General features: G+C 41.8%; 1 protein-coding gene and 1 long non-coding RNA gene across 3 annotated transcripts in view; one reads left to right on the top strand and one right to left on the bottom strand.

Annotated features, from left to right (window-relative positions):
- Positions 1-19,023, top strand: part of LOC112487382 (uncharacterized) — a 52,319-nt gene extending 33,296 nt beyond the window's left edge. Inside the window, exon 3 of the long non-coding RNA XR_003050435.1 lies at positions 18,934-19,023. This is a non-coding gene — a long non-coding RNA (uncharacterized LOC112487382). The remainder of the gene's footprint in view (positions 1-18,933) is intronic.
- cerk (ceramide kinase) overlaps positions 1-21,252 on the bottom strand; it is a 36,391-nt gene that overhangs the window by 3,064 nt on the left and 12,075 nt on the right. Inside the window, exons 3-12 of one of the 2 annotated variants that reach the window (XM_008315921.3) lie at positions 19,718-19,840; positions 17,010-17,135; positions 15,784-15,850; positions 14,353-14,498; positions 10,041-10,115; positions 9,781-9,933; positions 7,978-8,083; positions 7,090-7,166; positions 4,332-4,537; positions 1,013-1,227 (exon numbers count right to left, since the gene is read on the bottom strand). In XM_008315921.3, the coding sequence (XP_008314143.1) occupies positions 1,013-1,227; positions 4,332-4,537; positions 7,090-7,166; positions 7,978-8,083; positions 9,781-9,933; positions 10,041-10,115; positions 14,353-14,498; positions 15,784-15,850; positions 17,010-17,135; positions 19,718-19,840 (1,294 nt within the window). Of the gene's footprint in view, positions 1-1,012; positions 1,228-4,331; positions 4,538-7,089; positions 7,167-7,977; positions 8,084-9,780; positions 9,934-10,040; positions 10,116-14,352; positions 14,499-15,783; positions 15,851-17,009; positions 17,136-18,562; positions 18,710-19,717; positions 19,841-21,252 lie in introns of those variants that run through there. The other variant, XM_017034752.2, reaches the window with a different exon arrangement.

Raw genomic sequence — 21,252 nt, 5'->3', positions numbered from 1 at the left:
GGGGGGGAGAGGGGGAGGAGGAGGGGTCCTCCAAATCAGACTCAGTTGGACATTTCAAATACTGCTCTCTGTTCCACAGCAACAAGCAGAAGTTCTTTATGTGCTGTTCACATATTAGACTCCAGAGCCAAGTCAATATTAGTTCAGGTTAAACCTGTTCATTTTAATCAGCTCAGTAATTAAGCTAATTAATGTATGGCACCAATCAGTTTGAATTCATTTGAAGGGAAGGTTAGAGAAAAAAAAGTTTTTATTTTCTCAGCAAGAAGAAGAAGTCAAACTACCATCCAAATTGTTCACTAGTACCAGTACCAAGTACTTTAACAGTACCAACACTTGTTATCATCCTACTGTATGCAGCTAGAGGATGCTAGCATGCTAGCTACTTAAAATGGCGGAGCTGCCTAAAGGGGTGGATTTAGGGTTTAAAAATGAAAGGGTTTTAATTTTAATTTTAAAATTAAAATTAAATTTTAAATGTATTTATTTATTTAAATTTATATAAAAATGTATTTATAAATTTTTAATTTTAAAATTTTAATTTTAAAATTACCCTTTTAATTTTAAAATTAAAAGGGTTTTAAAGGGATTAAAGGGATGGAGAAACACATCTCGGCGTGTTCAGAATTAGAACCCTTTTCCAGAGTTGTTTCCTAAACTGACAGATTCCCTGTCCTTCGACCCCAAATCACAGCTGGTGTCACAGACTTCATCATGCTGTAAAATGAGCCAGCGCTGGAGAAATGTGATTGAAAAAAAAAAAAAAAAACGACCCTGAAAAATAGTTTAATTATGACTGTGTTAAAATGTCAAACTCATCGGCCAAATATCCATCACTGCAGGAAATGATTATAACGAACTCCCAGTCCTTGACGTCAACTTTTCTAATTTATTATTTGCTGAACATTTTGGCTCTGGCGAACAGTATTTTTATTTTAAATTCAAAGAGTCTGAGCTTCTTGAAATGAATACCCCTCTCCCCCTCCCCCCGGGTGACGTTGGGGGCAGTTACCTGACTTGGATGTCAGCGTGACACAGGATCTCCCCGTCACAGGTCCAGCTGCTCTGGGCTTTGCTGTAGCTGCAGGGGGTTTGACCGGAGCAGATTGGAGCGAAGCCCGTCTTCTTGGTCGCCTCGCTCAGGTCTTCCAGCGAACCCGGTTCCTGGAGCCACGGCTGGAAGCGGAACTTCTTCACGCGGTGCACCTCCACAAACGAGTGGTCAAACTGGGAGGAGGAGGAGACAGAGACGGATGCAGTGATTAAGAAAGGAAGGAAGGAAGGAAGGATGGATGGATGGATGGATGGAGGGACAGCTGTGAGTACAGATGGAGCAGAGGTTAGACCCCCACTCAGTTTAATGATCTAAAGACAAATTAAACCGAGACGCAGAGACATTGGACGTTAACTTCCAGACCAATCTGTGTTTGTTTTCTCCAGAAACAGCGTGAACTTTCTGATCATTAAAACGTCTCTGAATACGCATAAAACATTTAATTTTACACATAAAACAGCAGTAAAAACGGGCAGTGGAACAATTCTGCAAAAACACTTACGATCGTTCTGACGATGGGAAAAAAAAAAACCCAAACAAAAACCCACGGCACGTGGAGTCGGTCTTTTTTTAGCTGACGTGCTCCTGACGAGAGACGTAAACATTTAATTCTCCGTCTATTGTTTCATTTCATGGACACCTGCTGTCTTTGTAATGAAAAGTGGAATTGTGTGTGTGTGTGTGTGTGTGTGTTTCCCCCAGCATTTATTGAGCAGAGTGCAGCAAACACAAGAATCTTACACAAGGGGGGGCGACAGAAGGGGTCAGGTGAAATGGGGATGCACAAAAAAACTGGGTAAATGACAGGAGAGTGAAGGGAAGAAGAAAACACAGAGATGAAAAGAAATCATTTTGTCAGAATCTGCTTTCATCTGCCTCCCTGTGGCAGAACGGTTCTACTGTCTTCACAGACACTTTGCCACTTTGTCTCTTTCTGCTCCTTTCTTTTTTCTTTTCTTCTCCTTCTCTCCCCCTGTTCTCCCCCGTCCTCCCCCACTGAAGGGGCAGAGTGACAGTCATTTATTTCACATCAGACCCACTTTATGACTGCGGTCGCTTTGCATTCATGCCGGACGCTCTGCCTAAAAGGCTTTCTGACAAGGCCATGAATACGCTTAGTGGCTCCTCACTCCTTGTTTCTCTCTGCTCGACTGGACACTGATGCTGATATTAAGTGAACTTTGATGCAGAGTCCCGCTCGCCCCGGCTCATACGACCACTTGTCGACTTTATGGTGCGCCGCGAGTGGAACGGCGGAGACATCCTGGAGACTGCGTCGTGACTTTTCACTGATCAGAACATGATGGATACTGACATATGGGATCTCTGGGCAGGAGTGGATGGTCTATTGCTTTTTCTTTTTTCTTTTTTTTTCTTTTCTTTTCCAACCAACAATAGTAATAGTGGCAATATTGCATTAGAAAGGTGACAGGAAGAAAATGTCACCGACGTCCAGCTGCTGCTCTCTGACCTGGAGCTGTAGTGTGCAGTGTGGGGTAAGAATGAGGAGAGGACTCTCTGCTGGACTGGACCCAGACTACTGTGATATTTGACATTATTCCATAGACTGTAGTTTTATATCAGCAGTTTCTAGAACCTTCCACTGAGGAGGAACAAAAAAAAAAAAAACCCAAACAGAACGCTGAATAAAGGCTAAAATGCTAAATGGAACCTATGGAACCATAGACCTGGACCAGGTTCCTCCTGTTTGGGTCTTTAATGAAGAACATGTTCTGACACTGTGATCGGGCGTGGCCAAACAGTTTGACTCGCGGGGGCCACAGTGGGTCCCCAAATTTGACAGGATTGGCCAGGTCAGGAGCATCTAGATAAATGATATGTAAAAGTCATGCATAAAGGCTAAAATGCTACGCCATCTGTTGGGGAAATGCAGGCATTGCAGGGGAAAGGCAAAAGTATATTGATAATATACATCAATAATATAATTTGGACAAGTTTGGCGGGCAAGATTAAAAAAATACTGCAGTATGTACTGTAGTAACTACCTCAGGGTGACAGTGAACACAAAACTCAGTTAACCCTTTGATGTACTGCAGTATGTAGTACCTCAGGGTGACAGTCAACACAAAACTCAGTTAACCCTTTGATGCATGACCCATGATATACTGAGTTAAAGAAAATGTTACTAAGTGTTTTTACGTGTTTTTAGACATAAAAATAAGAACTGATTTGGTTCTGTTTTTATACACCAAATTTTCTTTTTGAATGTTGACACAATTATTCTGCAGTTGCAAAGGCTGACCACTGTATGGCAGCGTTGGGTGATTCTCAGGCGTCCACTGTAGAGGCTTATATGCAACACTGCCATCAAAACCTATTCTTATCATAAAAAATGACATTTTCATAGCTGTCCACTGTAGTGACCGTCATGCATGAAAGGGTTAATGTACTACACAGTACTCAGTGTGTACAATTTTAGTATTATTATAACACTGTATATAACTATAGAGTTGTTTAAAGCATAAAAATGTCAATTAGCTTCAATCTGCTTTAACTAAGCCATAATTAGCTACGACCTTAAAGAGTAACAAAAAAAATCAGACCTCAGTCACAGTCAGTCAACGCCACTGAGCCTCTGTGAACTGATAACTAACCGACTGGTTACCTTTTAAACTCTAACCTCCAAATCCCACCTGCGGATGTCAGTGTTGGCTCACAGCGTCGTTTACTCTTTCGTACTTTTTTCCACAGCAGCTACTGAAAATACTTTCAAGATCTTTTTTTCTCTTTCTAAATGTGTTCCATCCTGAGGTAATAATTACTAATCACCAGACTTCCCCTGGCAATACGCGCACTATCCTAAGAGGGCATTAGTCTAGTAACAGCCCCTTCTGCCGTACAGCAGATCCCTGATGCAGCGATTACTGGTGCCTCTCTGGACCGGGGTGGAGGTTATTTATGATACGTGGGAAGGCACAGGGGCTGAGGCATTTGAACTAAATTGAACCATAGTTGGGCAATTGAGCGGAGTCAGCAGATGGAGGTGCAAGCGCAGCAAGGCAGTTCATTCACAGACTTAACGCACTCTCAATTCATCAGCGCACAGATTGAGCAACTCTGGATGCTGAGCACTAAACCCTGGCGCTGAGGGAATGATGGGAGGAAGGAAGAGACAGGAGGAGGGAGGAGGGCGGGTCCACGGGATTTGTTTTTTGAAAAGTTGTTGCCGTTTGAAAAATGGGAGCCACGTCGTACGGTGGACTGTAGTTTTCATTTTGTTCTGAAATAATCGCGACAACGACTTGTTGCTTCTTACCTGATCGTCTTTGTTGGTGTGTCGGAGAAGGTGTTTGAGGAAGTCCAGGCGGGAGCACCTCCTGACCAGGATGAGGTCAGTGGTGCCGTCGGCCAGGTGCGCGGACGGTGACAGGCCTTTTGGGCTTCGTGGGCAGGCGCAGCTCATACTGGCCGCGTTGATGGCGAGGAACTTTCCTCGCACCACGCTCCATCCACTGCCGTCATCTGGAAACAGACGTGAAGGTTAGGACGAAAGGGTTCTCAACCTCTGTGCCACGGTCCAGTTGTGTACTCCCACTGAAGTGGGCTGAGAACTATATACACATAGAATCAAATTTGTTTTTTAATGTTTTTTCGTCTATACGTCTGCGTACTCCCACTGTTGTCCACACGTACTCCCACTGAAGTGAGCTGAGAACTATATACACAGAATCAAATAATTTGTTTTTTCGTCTATGCGTCTGCGTACTCCCACTGTTGTCCACAGACGCCTAGTGACACCTAGTGGTACACAGTAGGAAGTGAGGATGGAACAAAAGGAAACCACAAATCCTGTAGGGATCATTTTCTCATACAGTAGAAAATAGAGTGAGGACTGGTGTCAAACCCAAGGCCCGCTGGCCAAATATTGTCAGTCACTTCATGTAGTGTGGCTGAGTGAGTTTACCTTAAAACAAAGTCACTGCTGAGTTTCTTCAGCTGACCTGAAATGTCTACTTTCCTCATCCCTTACAGCTGACACAGACAGAGGTATATGAGGCGTTGAAATGTGTTTTTTCCCCAACGCTACATCAACATTCAAATTGCAAATCTTTACCTGCTGTATTTGGGATTTTTACCTCAAGGAGCACACGATTGGTCGGTGGGCTGATGGTGTTGTTTTTCGGGGACTTAGTGTGTTAGTGTAAGAAAAAATAAACAGTGTATTTTGCTGGAGTTTGATGAGTCCTGGGGTTCAGTTCCAATCTTGTCACACTACAGCAGGGATGCTGATGAGGGTCCATTAAGATCCAGATGTCTTGGCAGGACGCCTCAGAGCAGCTTTACCCTGATGACTTAGACTCAGATCGGAACTTTGATGCACAAAGAAATGTGCTAAAGCTTCTGTTGCAGAGAGTGATAATTTAGACTGTATCTAAGGAGGAGGCGGCGCAGACAGACGACAGGCGGCGTTAACTCCGAGTCATCTCGACACGATTGGATGCACCCGGGGCCTCGGAGTCGCGAGCGACAGACGCGGCGGCTTCACTTCACAAATCGCCGCTCTGTTCCTGCGAGATTAGCGGCTGTTTACAAGTGACGCTTTATCAAAGACACGGACGTATCACCCAGGGGAGTGGCAGGGCCCGTCACCAGTGTGATAGTCACTGGAGTGAGCTGCTAAAAGTGATCACAGATGTCAAAATTAGCATCTCTCTGTGTTTTCCCCAGCGTCCCAGAGGGAACATTAAGTGATCCCAGAAAGCAAAACGATTCATTACCTTTCCTTTTTATTTTGAAAAACAAACCGGCGGAGGTGATAACCAAACCGGGCGATAACAAGCCCACTGAGGCTACATGAATGCAACAATATTTTAATTGGAAAGCAGTGATTAAAGCAATATGAAAAAAAAAAAAAAAACGTAAAGAAAAAAAAAACAAAAAACCCATCAGAATTCCGAGTGTGGACCGCAGGCTCTTTATTTGGTGAATGTTTCTAAATGAGTGTTTGCTTTTGGAGGAGAGAGCGGCTCATTTGCAGAGAGTGAGTGTGTGTTCGTGCCTCATTGATTTTGCAGTTGTCTGAGATTTCCCACGCCAGGAGAGGAAGAATGAGGAAAAACAGAGTGTGGGACAGAGAGAGAGAGAGAGAGAGAGAGAAAGAGAGAGAGAGAGAGGGAAAAGAATCAGAAAAACAAACAGCAGCACTGGTGTGAGACAAACCCCCTGTCAGAGCTGGTGGAGCCAAATTTCGACCTGATTATGGGAGTCTGTCACACATCACACACAAACAGGTTACGCTCGCTTTCATATTTACACAAAACACACACACACACACACACACACACTCCATGGACGTTGCAGTTCCAGATAGTCAGAGCAAGACAGAAAATCTGGAATTTGCATGGCTGCACTAATTAGTGAGAAAACACACACACACACCCAGGACTAGACGACGTCATCTGCCTCCAGTCGTGTGTGTGTGTGTGTGTGTGTGTGTGTTGACAGAGCTGCAGGGACGGTAGATGACGGAGAGTGAGTGCATGAATGTGAGGCTCCATGTCAAAAGGACGGTCGTCCTCCTACAGGAGGAGGAGGAGGAGACGCGGTGACATTGTCCTACTTGAAGCTGGTCCGATGAAGGAGTAGATTATGGAGATTTGGACTCGGAGGTTTGGCGGCTCGCGGAGCAGCGTGTCACTAAAAATGGCCTTACATTTTCTCACGGTCAACTCATCAAATATTGTCATCCTCCACTGGGGGGAAATAAAGAACGTCATCAGTGTAAAACCTAAGAAGTAGGAGATGGTGTGGTTCACACTCGTACTGCCTGGGGTAAATAATCTGCCCTAGAAAAGAGAGAAGAGGGAAATCTGCTCTGATTTGATTTGGTCCCTGTGACTTCAGGGTTAACGACGCTGCGGAAATGTTACATCCTTAAATATTTCTCCTCAATCAGAAGGTTAGTAAAAGTCACGTAAGAGGAAGAGTTTGAACTACAGATCAGTCAGTTCAATTGAAAAAAAAAAAGTTGTGATTCATGTGACACACATCAGGTTAAAAACCCAAATTCTTACCAGTTTCAGTCTTTTTCTTCTCTGACAGCTGCCACTGCTGCTCTTTCACCGGAGGCCCGCGTTGGCAGACGCTGCACCTGAAAACGTCAGCGTGACTTTATTTCTGCAGTCAAAACATTAGCGTCGCGGTGACAAAACTCACAACAAAACACAGGGGTCACAGACCTTTTTTAAAACTGAGAGCTACGTCAACGGCACTTAATAATAATAAGAGAGAGCTACTTGATTAATAACGACTTCTTACCATCGTCACTGAACTCATTTGAATATCACTGCAGGTGGAACTGATTCAAAAAGCACAGTAACAGTACAGTTTTTTAGCTAGCTTTTTGACTCATTTTAAGAACACCTTAGTTAGTCCATGGGGGTGTGGGGGGGCTATTAGGTGCCCCCCGGTGACCCCTGCTCTAAAAGCCCACACAGGTCCAGGGGCTATTAGGTGCCCCCGGGCACCACGTTGGTGAGCCCTGCTCTAAAAGCCCACACAGGTCCACTCCTCAATCTCAAACCCAAAACTTTGTCTACTCCACTCAACACAGTCCTGCAAAATCCTGTTTGCAGCACAGTTGCGTTGTTTTTCACCGAAGAGTGAAAAGTCGTTAATTTTTAAAAAAAAAATCTTTTCATCGGAGAGTGAAAAGTCTTTAATTTTTAAAAAAAAAATCTCTCCAAAATCAATGCTTTCATCAAACACACGATCCACCGCTCAAAATCTCAAGAACTCTTTCATCTCGTCTTTAGGTAACTGCGAATGAACACAAACACTCGATCCACCGCTCAAAATCTCAAGAACTTATTCTCCAACATGGAGAACCAAACTCCAGCCGAGGCAGGTTTTAAACCACAGTCTCTACCTGGTAAAGTTACTGCAGCAGGTGTTTTATTTACCCTGATCGACACAGCAGCTTGTCCCTGGGGTTCCCCATGTGGTTCTCTGCAGGGAGGAAGGAGATGGTGCCTTCGTAGTGGTTGTGGTTCAGAAAGGTTTTCACCCCTGGAATATAAACACAGAGCCAACCACAGGTCAAGGTCAGAGGCTGCTATTAATAATAATTCATAATCTGATTTTTCACAGGGAAACTGTTGGTTCATCCTCATCATAAATAACCCCGATTAATTCAGATTATACAACGTTAATTCATAAAAGGTAAAAAACTTTCTTTTCAGTAAATTTCTGGAAACAGAAAGGAAAATAACAGCAGGTGGAGGTTTGTGTTTAGTTTATTTGTGACAAGTCTAAAATGTTGCAATTATTTAAATTTGGAGAAAAGTCAGTAAAATATGCAAAAAGTAAAAGACTAAAAAGTAAAAATGTTAGCTTGGTACAGTTGATGGATTGTTTTAATTTGCAGAACGTGAACGTCAAGAGTTTCTTTGGAAATTGACTGCAGTTGGAGTGACTGACTGCAGTGTGACCAGAATTTTTCAAACCTCCACAAACAAAACATTCAGATGCTGAGATGGTATTTTAAGACTGAGGAGAAAATAATATAAAAAAAAAACATTTTTTTCTCACTTTGTTTAAATTGTATAACACAGTGTATTATTTGTAAAATAACAAAATGAGAGAAAAGATGTCTTAAAATTATTATAATTCGATCTAGTTTTTTTTTCCTCATTTGTCTCAGGGCAGTCTCTTATTGTACCCCCCCGCCCCTACACACACACACACACACACACGATGAATTAAACGCAGTATTGAGCCGGTGTAGACGTTTGAAGGACCGGGGCCGATGTGTTTGTGGGCGGTGACGCCTGGAGCAGACAGACTGAGGTGGTCGGAGGTTTGTGGAAGATAAAAACTGTAAAATCAACTACTACAATAATAAAGTCTGAATGAAATAAAATCAGGGATGTAGGAAAATACCAATATACTGAAATATTTGAATTTTTCGTTTCGACGACCACTGTATGGATTTTTTTTTTTTTTTTAAACTGAGAGCTACGTCACTAATTCCCAGCCAAATATTCCTGGTGTTGGTTCATTTTCTTTTTCTTTTCTTTCTTCTCTAGTGATTCCAAATGTAGATCCCTCTGTTCCAGTGTTAGTAACTGATGTTCAGATATTAAGGTTTAAAAGAACCATCAATATATCATTGTGCCTATAGTATCGCAGTAGATCGCAGTATATCTGATCGTTGCCCCTGCATCATCGTGCCTATAGTATCGCAGTATATCTGATCGTTGCCCCTGTATCTTGATTTGTATCGTGTCGCCAGAATCTTGCCAATACAATTATTATGCCTCCTTTTGTTTAAACATATTTTATGCTTTCCTTTAACAAGGTCACACATTTAGATTTTTAGAATAAATCCCTCTCCACACAGACAGCCCTGGTTTGATTCATCTCCAGTTTACATATTTATTATTTCCGGTGCCTCAGAGTGCAGTGACAGCGAGTACAGTTTTGGCCTCACTGCTAGAAGAAAATCTTGGTGCTGTTGTTGTTAAAACTGAGCCTCACAACAGACCAACAGACGAGCCTGAGCCTGAGCCCGAGGCTGTGTGCTTGATTTATATCTTTAATCCTCTCAATCCTGGACTGAGAGCAGGATTAGTGAGCTCTGGGATAAACTCTGTTTTTACCCATCATTAATAGAAGCAGGTGTGCACGCCGTGAAGCACCGGGGCCACCGAGCCACCGCCGGCGCCGTCTCCGCAGTCACTCAAGTTTGGAAAATGGTGGCATACCTGACAGATCGTATCTGGCAGGGCCAAGCCACCGCTTCCTCTCGCTGTCAGTCTGTACATCTCCATAGAAACCGTAGCCGAGCAACGAGACTGAGTAACTGAGAAAGGTGTCATCGTGGTGAACGGAGCAGACGTCCATCGGCTGAGAGTCACCTGTAAAGACACACACACACACACACAGAGCAGATACAGAATTTGGATACATTTTTTTTTATCATTAAAAAGTGAACATTGGACCAGAACCAGTGACGTCCACTGACCCACAATGATGTGCAAAGCTGAAGTAACTGGATCATTGGTCCCCACGGTGGCAAAGCAGATACAGTCTGTAGATCCTGTTTGACGAGACACACGGGTCACAGAGGTCAGTTAGGTCACCTGGTACCGACACAGTTAAGGTGAGAAACCACAGATCTGAATTCAAAGTGTCAGAAAAAAAAAACCCACATAGTAACGCAGCAGCAGTAATAAGTTATAACATTTTCAAGAGTGATTTGGATGAGCTGACACTTTAGTGCTCACCTCAGGTGACCCCAGTTCCACATGGCCCAGGGCTGAGTAAAACTAGTCCCTGAGTAATTGGACCCAAGAACATTTGAGAATTGTACAACAGTTTCAAATTACATCCTTTTTGAGTAAACGTTTAACTCAGTTTTAAATTACATCCTTTTTGAGTAAACGTTTATTAAAAAATAAAATACTCTAGGGGTCTCAAACCCCGGACCACCTCATAAATCTGACCTGTTACTAGGCAGCAGCAACAGACTACAAAGCTGTTTGTAATGTTAAGGGAGCGCTGAGCAGTTGTCAGTATTGTTTTTGTTTTTTGTTTTTTTTTAATGAAAAGGCCGCTTCCCTTCATTACCGTGCTCTGATTTGTGATCATTGTCGACTCCTCGTCCTAAGAAGAAGTCAATCAGAGCAAATACATACGAGAAGACGTCGGGATTTCATTTAGATTGTTTTTATTTACTGTAAACAAACAGAGCTTAGAGAGAGAGGGGATGAATCTGACTGGAGGTGTCTTGACAGGGGAGATCAGGTGGCCGACACAGATGAGTACGAAGATGAACCTCATCTTCACATGACTTTTGGTGAATATCATTTTCGTGGCCTTTGCCTTTTCCCCTCACAGCCTCATAATCAAATCTTTCCCCCAACAGCACAGCCCGCCTGCTATTTTGCTGGAAGCAAAAAAAAAAAAAAAAAAAAAAAAAGAAGAAAATGTTTTTTTTCCCCCAAAAAACAGGGCAGAAAAAGTTTTTTTGGGGAAAAAAAAAAAAAAAAAAAAAAAAAAAAAGACGAAGCATATGCTTTTTGACTCCACTAAAGCAGTGCAGTAAAAGTCAACTGACTTTGAATGGATTAAAGTGGCACACACAGATGTTCAACGTTGTTCGACCGTCAGATGTTCAATGTTTTATTTCCCCTTAAGTTACTCAAGCACAGTAGCCTGTTGGAATATTCAGGGGAGGGAGCGTACGCTGTCACAAGGAGTATCCTCAGCGGGGATGTTCCACTTTTTAATCTGCATTTTCCACCAAACAGTCGCGTCAGTAAGATCATCCCGGCGGCGAGATGATCTTAATCTCGGGGACAACAATAGGGTCTGGATGCCTTTTAGTGCTGCTCGGGAAGAGGGTTCCTCTGCTGTGTAATTCCTGAGTGCATGAATGTATTTATGGCTGCACTTGTGACGGTGTCATAAAAAGACATCAACCCAACGCAGTGAATCACACCAGGGGATCCTTCAAACACACTGTTGTTTGTTCAGCCACCGCGAAAAAAAACATGTCGTTTTTCCAGTGTTCGGGGTTTTAACTGTATCATTAAATCGACACATCTCCAGAAAACTGCTCTAAAAAAATAATAACTAAAATATTTAGTTTAGTATACTTTCATAAATCAATATCTACAAATATTTTTCTAAATCTGTTTTCACCCCAAGATTACCGAAATGTTGGGCAGAAATCTTCTTGTAATACCATGAATTGTCTGAAGGGGGACTCGATGGGTAGAGTTCTTGAGAGTGAAGGCAGGAACCAAAAAATGGTTTGTTTTCTCACAGCAAATTTAAAGTTTGTTCTGGGCTGGAAATTTCATACTTCATGATGCCCCAAAAAATGTAAACGAATTCTTCTTCTGAAGTCGGTTTCGATTTGTAAACAGTGTGACGGGGCTGTGAACCTGTGCCAATCTTATAAACATGACATGGCGTCATGAACGTTCAAAACATGATATTGTCACAGTTCACTCGTTGATAAGGCCAACAGCGCCGTTACCAAAAGAAAACCAACGTCGGTAGAGATAGCAGAATAATAAACCTGAGATGTTAAAGATATGAAATAACAATCTGATACTTTGTTTACTGATAATCTGAGCGCCACCCAGAGGGTTGCTACTCTCAGCAGAAACCCTGTGTTGTGTGGAGACGTGATAAAAGACTTCACGGGTCTTTGATTGATTATACAGAAGAAATTGAAATTAAAATTGAACTGGTAAAAGTTGTGCCCTAATGACGAGGAGATGGGAACACAAAGTTAATGGCTGCACAGCAGGCCACACGGCACCAGTATTGCTGCTTTTCAGACAAATAAATGCTCGCCAAGAATGTTTGGAGCCGCTTCACGTTATCGTCATTAATTCACGGATGGCTGGGACTTTAATAAGAAAGTTGCAAGCTGTTTAACAATCAAAGGAGATGAATGAGCTGCACATAAAATAATAAAAATGAGTGATTATTAAAGCAACGACTCCCTGATTGTTTCAGGCCAGAGTGGGAGGAGAAATGCTCCGAGGACGGGCGGCAGAATAAAGTGTTAGAGGATAAATGGACTGCAGTTATGGCGCTTCTTCCAGTCTATCGACCACTCACTTTACAAAGTATGTCTCATTTACCCACTCGCACACTCTCTCATACGGTAATAGTGGAGGATCAGACGCCATTCGGGATTCAGGATTTTTAGTTTAAATAGATTTAATATACTTGAGTCAATATATTTTACTGGGGCAAAAAAAAAAAAAAATACAATGATCTCAATATGGCCAAACATATATATGTATATATATACTGTATATATATAAATATATGTATGCATATATATATAGAGATATATATGTATATATGTATAAATATATGTAAATACATATATATATATAAATATATATGTATGTATATACATATATCACAAAATGTCCATACATACATACAGTATATAAATATATATACATACATAGATGTATTTATGTATGTATTTAATATATGTGTATGTGTATATAAATATAGACATTCTTTGTATTCTTAGTATCAGCTCTAACACTTTCTTGGTCGTAGAAAACCTGTTTACAAATATGTATGTGTACATGTATTCAGCTGTATATATTAGGCTAATTATCCCCAACTTAAGTTTGAAAACTTAACAACTTCCTTTGTTAGGAATTGCCCTGTGACATTTGTTGTTTAGTTTTTTGAGTCAGTTCTTATTATCAGATAAATATATCTTTTTGTCTCTGTGATGGTTACCATATATATTTAATGTAGTATCTAAAACACTCGCCTTCTTTTACACTGAGTGACTTCAAGGACCTTTTCTTTAAATGGTGCCTTTGTTCATCAACAAAGAAATACTTTAAGAGTTAAAGGCATTTGTTCCATTCACACATCAGTCAGTGAACTGAAGCACCTTCAGTACTTCAGTACTACACATACTGCAGCCACTGAAGTACTCGTATTAAATTAGCACTCAGAGGTCTTTTTAAACCTCTCCAGAACGGTGTTGGAGAATAGAGAGAGCTTTTAAAGCGGCGGCGGTGGCGGCCGTGAGATTCCACTGACACCTTCAAGTATCTGAGCTGAAGTACCATGATAAGATATAAGAGCGCAGTACAGCTGAACGGAGAGTATTCACACATCAGAGCGTGCTGCAGCCCAACAATTCCATCTTCCTGCTTTTGGAAGACGTAGATAATTAAACAGAGTTAATCCTCAGATTCAAACCCCCAGCTGTAATTAGATTCCTCCTCTGCTACCAACCAGCTGTGCCGCCGCTAGCGCCGGACTGATCGCCACGCAGTGTGTTCCTACCCTCGTGTAAATTACAGTGATTTCGAAATGTCACCCAGCTCATTCCCATTTGTGGATCTTTGAATCACTGACTCGCCTGGGCCTCCGGTGTGACCTCCTGCCCTGTTGTCATAGTGACGCTCCTCGGTAACTCAACCATTTGGAGTTAACAGGGCTACAGGTTCTAGGAATCAATTAGACTTTCAATAAGGCCAATTTTTAATGCAGGGGTGGGTGGAGTGGGTCGGGGTCGGGGTGGGTCGGCGGTCACTGCAGGCTTCAACAGAACCCTTAATACTGTTCATTAACTCGGACCTTTGAAGCACATTAAATCTGAACTTTTAAATATTAGTGGTAGATTCGATCATCGATAATGTTTCAAGCCGCAGGTTTTTATCAACGATCCCAAGTAGAAAATGCGTAATAAAAAACAAATAATAAAAAAAACAATTCAGAGATTTTTAAAAAGTCCCTTCTGTGTCACACATGGTGCAATTGCAACTGCTCACCTGCAGGGATGATTCCAATACGCAGAGAGCACGGCACTAACTCGGCGTCCTGCTGGTTCTGGTCCACGCCGTGGTCAGTCTGGGTTCTTGTGGCCAACCCGTGTAGGATCTCACTGAACATCCCATCCCCGCCCACACACACAACCCTGGGCGAAGCAGTGACATCGATAAATGACAACTCAGACCTCAGCAGAAACGATAAAAGCTAACGCTGCTTTAGCATCACGTCGTCGTGAAGTATACCTCACAAATATTAGATATATAAGTATTCATGTAAAATGTACGAGGTGCCAAATGACAACTCAGACCTCAGCAGAAAGAGTTAGCTTTTAAACGGTAAAAGCTAACGCTAATGCTTTAGCAAATATTCACAAATATTACAGAAGTATTCATGTAAAATGTACGAGGTGCAACGTTGAGGCCAGGATGGACTCCAGTCCGTTCCTGTAGTACAGAATATTTGATGAAGAACAGAAGCTCTTTTTATGTTTCTGACGCTTGTCGTGTTAAATTATTAGCAGAGTTTTACTCCCGTGCAGCTTCTGAGGAGATGTGAGCAGGACACATGTTCACCTGCTGTGCTTCAGCGATATAATGTGGCTCATGTGACTGAGACTACGCTGCGGCTCGTACTCACTCACGGGTTCCAGGGATTATGGGCAAAAGCAGCTTATACCGTAATTAGCACATTCTTCAGCTCGGCGACAATTCGCTTAGGTATTTCTGAAGTTTTGTAATTATCGATTTGCAATATATCACATTCAAAAGAATTTGTTTTAACCTAGATAATCAACATAAAGTTCACATTCTGATGTCTGTTCTTCTCACTAGGAAGCAGTTGTTGGTTGCACTACCGCCACCTAGCAGGCTGGAGTGTGTACATCGTTGTTAGTGGTGTGATTAAAATAATTTAGTTATTTTGAATTATTATTATAATTTTTTGTAAAATTCTAGGCATAAATAAAAATAGAAACAAAAAAACAAAAGTTTTTAGTTGTCATTCAAAAAAAACTTGAAATGAAAAGAAAGTAAGTTATATATAAATGCGTTAGATGTCTATATAAGTTTATTTAATCAAGTGTCATATATTCTTGGCTTTCTCTAATTAAGTCCTTAAGAATAAAATCACATCTTGTTAACGAGCTATATACATAAGGGTTTATAGCTCGTTAACAAGATGTGATTTTATCAAAAGTAATTTTTTAAAATGATAACGTAAATGTAATATGTTCAAAGGAGCCTTTATGACACGAACACAGCTTCATCTTCTCAATCATAACTGAGCTACAATTGAATATATTTATATTTTCTTACTTGCTGAAATGCAGCTCATTGCCAAGTTTCTGAAGAGTCACAGAAAGGCGGCTGCATGTGGCAGCCAAGGACCATTGTTAAAAGGCTGAGAGCAGCAGCTGCGGCTTGGGTACTCACCCGTCATATTTGTCGAGATTGGCTTCCGTTTTTAAGTGGTCTCTGGCGTGATTGGCGTGCTCTGTAACTATAGAAACAAATCAAAGGGTAAGTGAGGCATTGTTCCACTGATGGGAAATGCAGTTACAAAATGACTAGTGAAGGGTCAGAAATCATCAGGGCTCAGGGCCAAGATGCCTCCGCAATATCTGAACCTGCAGGTAAAATTGCTGTGACTGGAGCCTTCAGTGTTCCTGCAGGAAATACATTTATGGAGTGAAACTTATGAAACCTCGAGTCGAGACTTTGGTAACACTTGAATTCTACTGTCTCCTGCCGTTTTAGGGCATGTTGTGTGAAAATTGCTAATGTTGTAGGATCTCGGAGAATTGACTGTTGACAGTTTGATCAAACTTAGTTACAAGTCTCTAAACAACAACAACAAGGAGATTTTAGCAAAAATAATTTCTAAAATTTAGCCAAAAATAAAATGGTTAGGAAGTTTATATAAAAATAAAGTTATGTTTTTATATAAAGTCAAACTAGTTGCCAAAAATACATTGAACAATATTCATTATTCTACCCAACTTCAAATGTACCATAAAGCTAGCTAAGGAAAATACCAGACGATTACCTGAATACTAACAACTGAACGTAAAGACAGAAGAAGAAACAGCTAAAGCTAGGCAGAAATGCAGTAAAATGCGCTAAATGTTAGCCAAAAAAATTAAAAAAAAGTTAAATGAAAAAGCTGCATTTGCCTGTTAGGAAAAGTAATCGAAACTTTTTTTTAACTAGAAATAATTTTTAAAAAAAAGTAAAGCTAAAAAGTAGCCAAATGTTACAATATAACGTATTTTGTTTTCATCCTGAACTGGATGTTTGGTGGATGAAGTGAAGCTATTCCATGGGCCTCACCGAAACAACAACAACAAACTATTTCATCAGTAAATCTGTTCCAACAATAACATCACAGAAACGACCCCTTCGATTCACGGCTGCCGCTGAGGCTCAGAGTCGGCGGCTCAGACAGTGTGTGTGTGTGTGTGTGTGTGTGTGGCTCGACTGAGCACTTATTGAATAATAGATGTGTTTGGATGCTGGAGCTTATCAACTATCACAGCCTCCGTTAAGGTGCTGATGTGATTAATAGCTCTATGAGCCCAATCATATCCATGCATGTCTCTGCGGTGAGAGGCCGCATTTTTCATTTAAATGTTTGGGAAACGCCTCCGATAGGAACCCACCAATCACGTCGGTCGAGATGCAGGCGTGCTGAAACAGTGGCGCCACCTTCTGCTCGTATATGTGCTTCCCTCGCCGCTTCCCGCCGTAGGGATTGATGTAGACCAGAAGGCTCTTTGGTCGGTTGGCTGCAAAGTGAGTGAGGAGCATGAGATAGTTATTAAATAGTCCAAGTGTTTACCCCCCCCCGTCCCCCACCAAACAACTGTGTAGCTGACGGCAGCGTGATGGAGTTTTCATTAACCAGAGACCTTTCTTAAAATGCTCAGTCAAACTGACTGGTCTCCAGAAGCTGCCGCTGCTGCTGCAGAAATAAATGGCGTATCCAGTGTCTGAGGGAGGAGTGTGGAGTCAGTTCCAGAGGTGCTGCATCACTGGCTGATAAACCTACAAAACGCAGTGATGGAGCGTTCTGAACGCCTGGTGTGTGGCTGTTGTGGACGACAAACCCAGACGGTTCTGAACGGAGCAGGCGCTCAAATGGAAAATGAATGGACCGGGATCAGGTGGAAAATAAATGAGTGCCTACAGAATTAGATTAGGTGAAGGAGCGTCCTGCAGCAGGTGGCGCTGATCAACACACACCGTGTTCATTAAAACGAGTGCTTTTTAATCCACTGAAGTCTTCAGTTTTTTTCTTTTTAGGAGGAACTCACTCAGTGGGATGAAACTTAATCCCACTTTAAATCTTTCAGGACTAAAATCACTCCCCTGTCTTCAATCTCTACTCTTTTTCTCAGTAAAAAACTTTAAATATTTAATGTCAATGTGTTAATACTGTGGTCGTCACAGTCCAACATTATGGACAACGTAAAGATGACACAGATATACGTTCACTGTTTGTCCTCTTGACTTTTTCTTCTTATAAACAGTTTTCCACAAACCTGGAGCATCATTTCTACAGACTTTATATCATATAAATAATATTGTTTATTACATGTAATAGTACTTTCTCATACTCTTACTCTAACTACCTCAAGGAAAGGAAGTTTTTTTAAAGTTTTGTTCACCTTTTACACTTCTGAAACTCAGGAAAGTTCACTTTAAAGGATGAACAGTTTGTTCACCTTTTACACTTCTGAAACTCATATTGTTTCAGAGGCCTGAAAAAACAACAAACAACGTCCTCCATAGTTTTATAGACAAAGATTGAGTATAACCTTTTGACCTTTTGACCCCGGCCTCCGCGGTCCCAGACAATAGCAACATTCCTGGAGACAATGCTTCAAACAGCAGAGCTGGAGCTCCATCACAGGAAACGGTCTCCAGTGTGAACCACCCGTGGTTTCCTTTGTTTGAAGATTAAAAGTTTCCCCGTGTGTTGTTTCTGTTGTTTGGTCGACGTGTGTTATTTTTCTTCTCTTGTTTTGTTTCCTGCTGTACTCTGTACTTTCTCTTATTCTTCTCAATATTTTATTAGTTTGAATCTATTTTTACCGTAAGCCTCAAATTTAAACATTTTCACACAAGACTTTTATTATAAAAGTGTCATAAAATGTGCTGTAGTTAAAAAAACAAAAAAACAAAAAACCCAACATGTTGAAGTGATACGTACAGAGTAGTGACAGCCGCTCGTTGATAACGTGGATCCAGCGCTCACACAGTGCCAGACTGGTGCACCGGAAAGTCACGTCGGCGCAGCGCCACCGGTGCTGCTGCGTCCTCCTAACGTACGAGACTGTGGAGAAACAAAACAACAGAAGAAGAAGTGTGTGTGTTAGAAAAAAAAGAGATGCAAAACAAAATAATTCACAGCCAGGAGTTTGAAGATAAAGTGTTAAATATTGCCTGTAAATTGTGTTGTATTCATATTTGTCTATCACAATTATGAGTCACTGAAAGTTTTTTTTTTCTGAACTCTAGGGCCAAGTCCTTTTATACCACTAATGAGGCACCACACTTTCTCTTTTTGTTCTTAATGTGCAGACTTGCTATTTCTGAAGACTCCTCACGTCTTCTCGGCCGTCTCTGACCAAAGGATAATGAGTAGGAAATAAAAGCTCGGGACAAGAAAGAGAGGTCAGGTAAGTGTAACTAGGATTTGAATATATTCATATGAAAAGTAATGACACAGTAGAGTCACCTAACATTTAGTGGAACACGGCTGATATATTCTAATTAGGGGCCAAATGTTCCCGCGTTAAGCACTCGAGAATCCCGTACTTACAGGGAGGTACAGGCGCTCGAGTTAGTGAGACAAAAATCAGCCTGCGATAAGTAACATAATCAGGACGTAAGTGATGGGACGCGGCTCGGAGGCCAAGTTTGCACAGATGCGGCTGTGTCAAAGTCGAGCGGCTGCGATGCCAAGAAACGCTCACATTAACGTGATTAGGTCATTTTGTTTTCAACTGTTGGCTGTGATGATTAATGTAATTCCCATCCTGTTTGAATATAATCTAATGGCTCCACATTAAGCTGCAGCTTCTGAGTCGCTGGCGGGCGACCAACGTTGACCCACCCAGCTGGGCTGTGTGTGCAAACACTGAAGACGGCTAGAAGTAAGGATGCATGAGTTAGCGGTTAGCCATAGATTGTCAGCCGTAATTCAAACGTTTCTATTGGTTGATGCTGTTAGCTGATGGATTGACCAATCAATGTGCATGGTTTCCTCTCTGAGCAGACAGTCTCTGGGCTCCTCCTCCTCCTCCTCCTCTCTTATGTCACAGTTCTGTGCCACAGCATATGGGCTAAACTGAACAGTACGTACAGAGTAGTGACAGCCGCTCGTTGATAACGTGGATCCAGCGCTCACACAGTGCCAGACTGGTGCACCGGAAAGTCACGTCGGCGCAGCGCCACCGGTGCTGCTGCGTCCTCCTAACGTACGAGACTGTGGAGAAACAAAACAACAGAAGAAGAAGTGTGTGTGTTAGAAAAAAAAGAGATGCAAAACAAAATAATTCACAGCCAGGAGTTTGAAGATAAAGTGTTAAATATTGCCTGTAAATTGTGTTGTATTCATATTTGTCTATCACAATTATGAGTCACTGAAAGTTTTTTTTTTCTGAACTCTAGGGCCAAGTCCTTTTATACCACTAATGAGGCACCACACTTTCTCTTTTTGTTCTTAATGTGCAGACTTGTTATTTCTGAAGACTCCTCACTTCTTCTCGGCCGTCTCTGACCAAAGGATAATGAATAGGAAATAAAAGCTCGGGGTAAGAAAGAGAGGTCAGGTAAGTGTAACTAGGATTTGAATATATTCATATGAAAAGTAATGACACAGTAGAGTCACCTAACATTTAGTGGAACACGGCTGATATATCTAATTAGGGGCCAAATGTTCCCGCGTTAAGCACTCGAGAATCCCGTACTTACAGGGAGGTACAGGCGCTCGAGTTAGTGAGACAAAAATCAGCCTGCGATAAGTAACATAATCAGGACGTAAGTGATGGGACGCGGCTCGGAGGCCAAGTTTGCACAGATGCGGCTGTGTCAAAGTCGAGCGGCTGCGATGCCAAGAAACGCTCACATTAACGTGATTAGGTCATTTTGTTTTCAACTGTTGGCTGTGATGATTAATGTAATTCCCATCCTGTTTGAATATAATCTAATGGCTCCACATTAAGCTGCAGCTTCTGAGTCGCTGGCGGGCGACCAACGTTGACCCACCCAGCTGGGCTGTGTGTGCAAACACTGAAGACGGCTAGAAGTAAGGATGCATGAGTTAGCGGTTAGCCATAGATTGTCAGCCGTAATTCAAACGTTTCTATTGGTTGATGCTGTTAGCTGATGGATTGACCAATCAATGTGCATGGTTTCCTCTCTGAGCAGACAGTCTCTGGGCTCCTCCTCCTCCTCCTCCTCTCTTATGTCACAGTTCTGTGCCACAGCATATGGGCTAAATCTCTCTTATGTCATAGTTCTGTGCCACAGCATATGGGCTAAACTGAACAGCTAACTAGAGCTAACGAGTCCTTGTCAGACTGGATGTTTTTTTATGAATGTCGCTGCGACTGTTCCAATTTACAGAACTTTTGCAGTGGACAAAAAAACATCTACTAGTTTCACACATTTCATAAATCATTCAAGACGTCGTCAACGCAAACAAGCTGTGTCTTATTTGACATGTTATAATAGTGCAGCCGAAAATTTTATAATAGAACTAAATAGACTAAATAGATAACAGATAAATAACTAAATGTATCTGTTGTACCATCTGTATCGACCCTGAGAGCCTGATTATTATCTGTATTGGTTGAAAAAACATACAAATGATGAAATACACTAAAAGTTAGCTTG

This window comes from Cynoglossus semilaevis, chromosome 8, assembly GCF_000523025.1.
Source record: "Cynoglossus semilaevis isolate Cse_v1.0 chromosome 8, Cse_v1.0, whole genome shotgun sequence".
Lineage (NCBI taxonomy): Eukaryota > Metazoa > Chordata > Actinopteri > Pleuronectiformes > Cynoglossidae > Cynoglossus > Cynoglossus semilaevis.
The sequence above is the reverse complement of the archived record's forward strand: the minus strand, read 5'-3'. Positions and strand labels throughout refer to the sequence as shown.